The sequence below is a fragment of the Aplysia californica genome, unplaced genomic scaffold (assembly GCF_000002075.1).
Source record: "Aplysia californica isolate F4 #8 unplaced genomic scaffold, AplCal3.0 scaffold00436, whole genome shotgun sequence".
Lineage (NCBI taxonomy): Eukaryota > Metazoa > Mollusca > Gastropoda > Aplysiida > Aplysiidae > Aplysia > Aplysia californica.
Window position 1 is genome coordinate 355,316 of NW_004797706.1, and position 1,413 is coordinate 356,728.

At 44.6% G+C, this 1,413-nt stretch overlaps 1 protein-coding gene across 1 annotated transcript in view; it reads right to left on the minus strand.

The window, feature by feature from the left end:
* LOC101847280 (arylsulfatase B) overlaps nt 1-1,413 on the minus strand; it is a gene marked incomplete in the record, with an annotated part of 17,529 nt that overhangs the window by 7,135 nt on the left and 8,981 nt on the right. The window contains 1 exon segment of the mRNA XM_013086114.2: nt 558-744. Coding sequence (XP_012941568.1) covers nt 558-744 — 187 coding nt within the window.

Genomic DNA, 1,413 nt, shown 5'->3' on the forward strand with positions numbered 1-1,413 from the left:
ACAATATGGTATGGTATGGTATGGTATGGTATGGTATGGTATGGTATGGTATGGTATGGTATGGTATGGTTTGATATGACATAATATGTTGTGGGGTGGCATGGGTGTAAATACGTAGAGTTGTCTTGCATTGCGTTGTACTGTCCTGTCCTGTCCTGTGCTGTACTGTGTTGTGTTGTGTTGTGTTGTGTTGTGTTGTGTTGTGTTGTGTTGTGTTGTGCTGTGCTGTGCTGTGCTGTGCTGTGCTGTGCTGTGTTGTGTTGTGTTGTGTTGTGCTGTGCTGTGCTGTACTGTACTGTACTGTGCTGTGCTGTGCTGTGCTGTGTTGTGCTGTGCTGTGCTGTGCTGTGTTGTGTTGTGTTGTGTCGTGTCGTGTTGCCTTGCATTGCGTTGCGCTGCAGCGCCGCGTTACGTTGCATTGCATTGCTGTGCAGTGCAGTGCTGTGCAGTGCAGTGCAGTGCTGTGCTGTGCTGTGCTGTGCTGTGCTGTGCTGTGCTGTGTTGTGTTGTGTTGAGTTTTGTTGTGTTGCGCTGCGTAGTATTGAATCACCCTTTACCAAAGTAGGAGTCAAATCCTCTGTTCCAGGGCAAGTACTCGTCCTTGTAAAATCCCAGGTGCCATTTTCCCACCATGTGTGTGGCGTAACCGGCCTCCTTCATCTTGTCCGCCATTGTTGGGCTGTCCAGGGGAAGACCGTTGGGTTGTTCTGGCCAGATGATGGCATGTTGGAGGCCTGTGTGGATCTTGACGTGAAAATGAAAAGAAAAACAATAATGATACAGTTACGATAATATCATCATCATCATCATCATCATCATCATCATCATCATCATTATCATCATCATCATCATCATCATCATCATCATCATCATCATCATCATCATCATCATCATCATCATTATCACATCAACACTGAAACAGGAATATGAAACTGATATGGACAACGCAATTATTATTGCCATCATCATTCTCATTATCATTATCATCATCATCATCATCCCCATCATCATCATCACTACCACCACCACCATAGCTACTCATACCACGGGAAATCCTTCCAAAAGAAACACAAAGCTCAAACTCAGGTCTCTGTAAAGAGATGATCCTATCCTACTTTCTTAATTTTTTTTTTTAGTTGCATGTCCCCTTCACGGCACAGGTCACGTGATCCATGGTGTCAAGTCTGAGAACATGAACACATGAACCAGCTCGTCACGGCTTAACTTCTAGGATTTACCAAAGGTTGGCAGCCCTGTACCCACCACACCCTCCCAACATAACTATAGGGGACGTGTCGACATAATCATACGCCGAGAAACCATTCTAAGAAATACAACAGGTCAACATTAGACACTAAAGCTGTCATCGTTTCTTCAAGAGTCGCTCAATACAATCATTATAATGTACCTCCC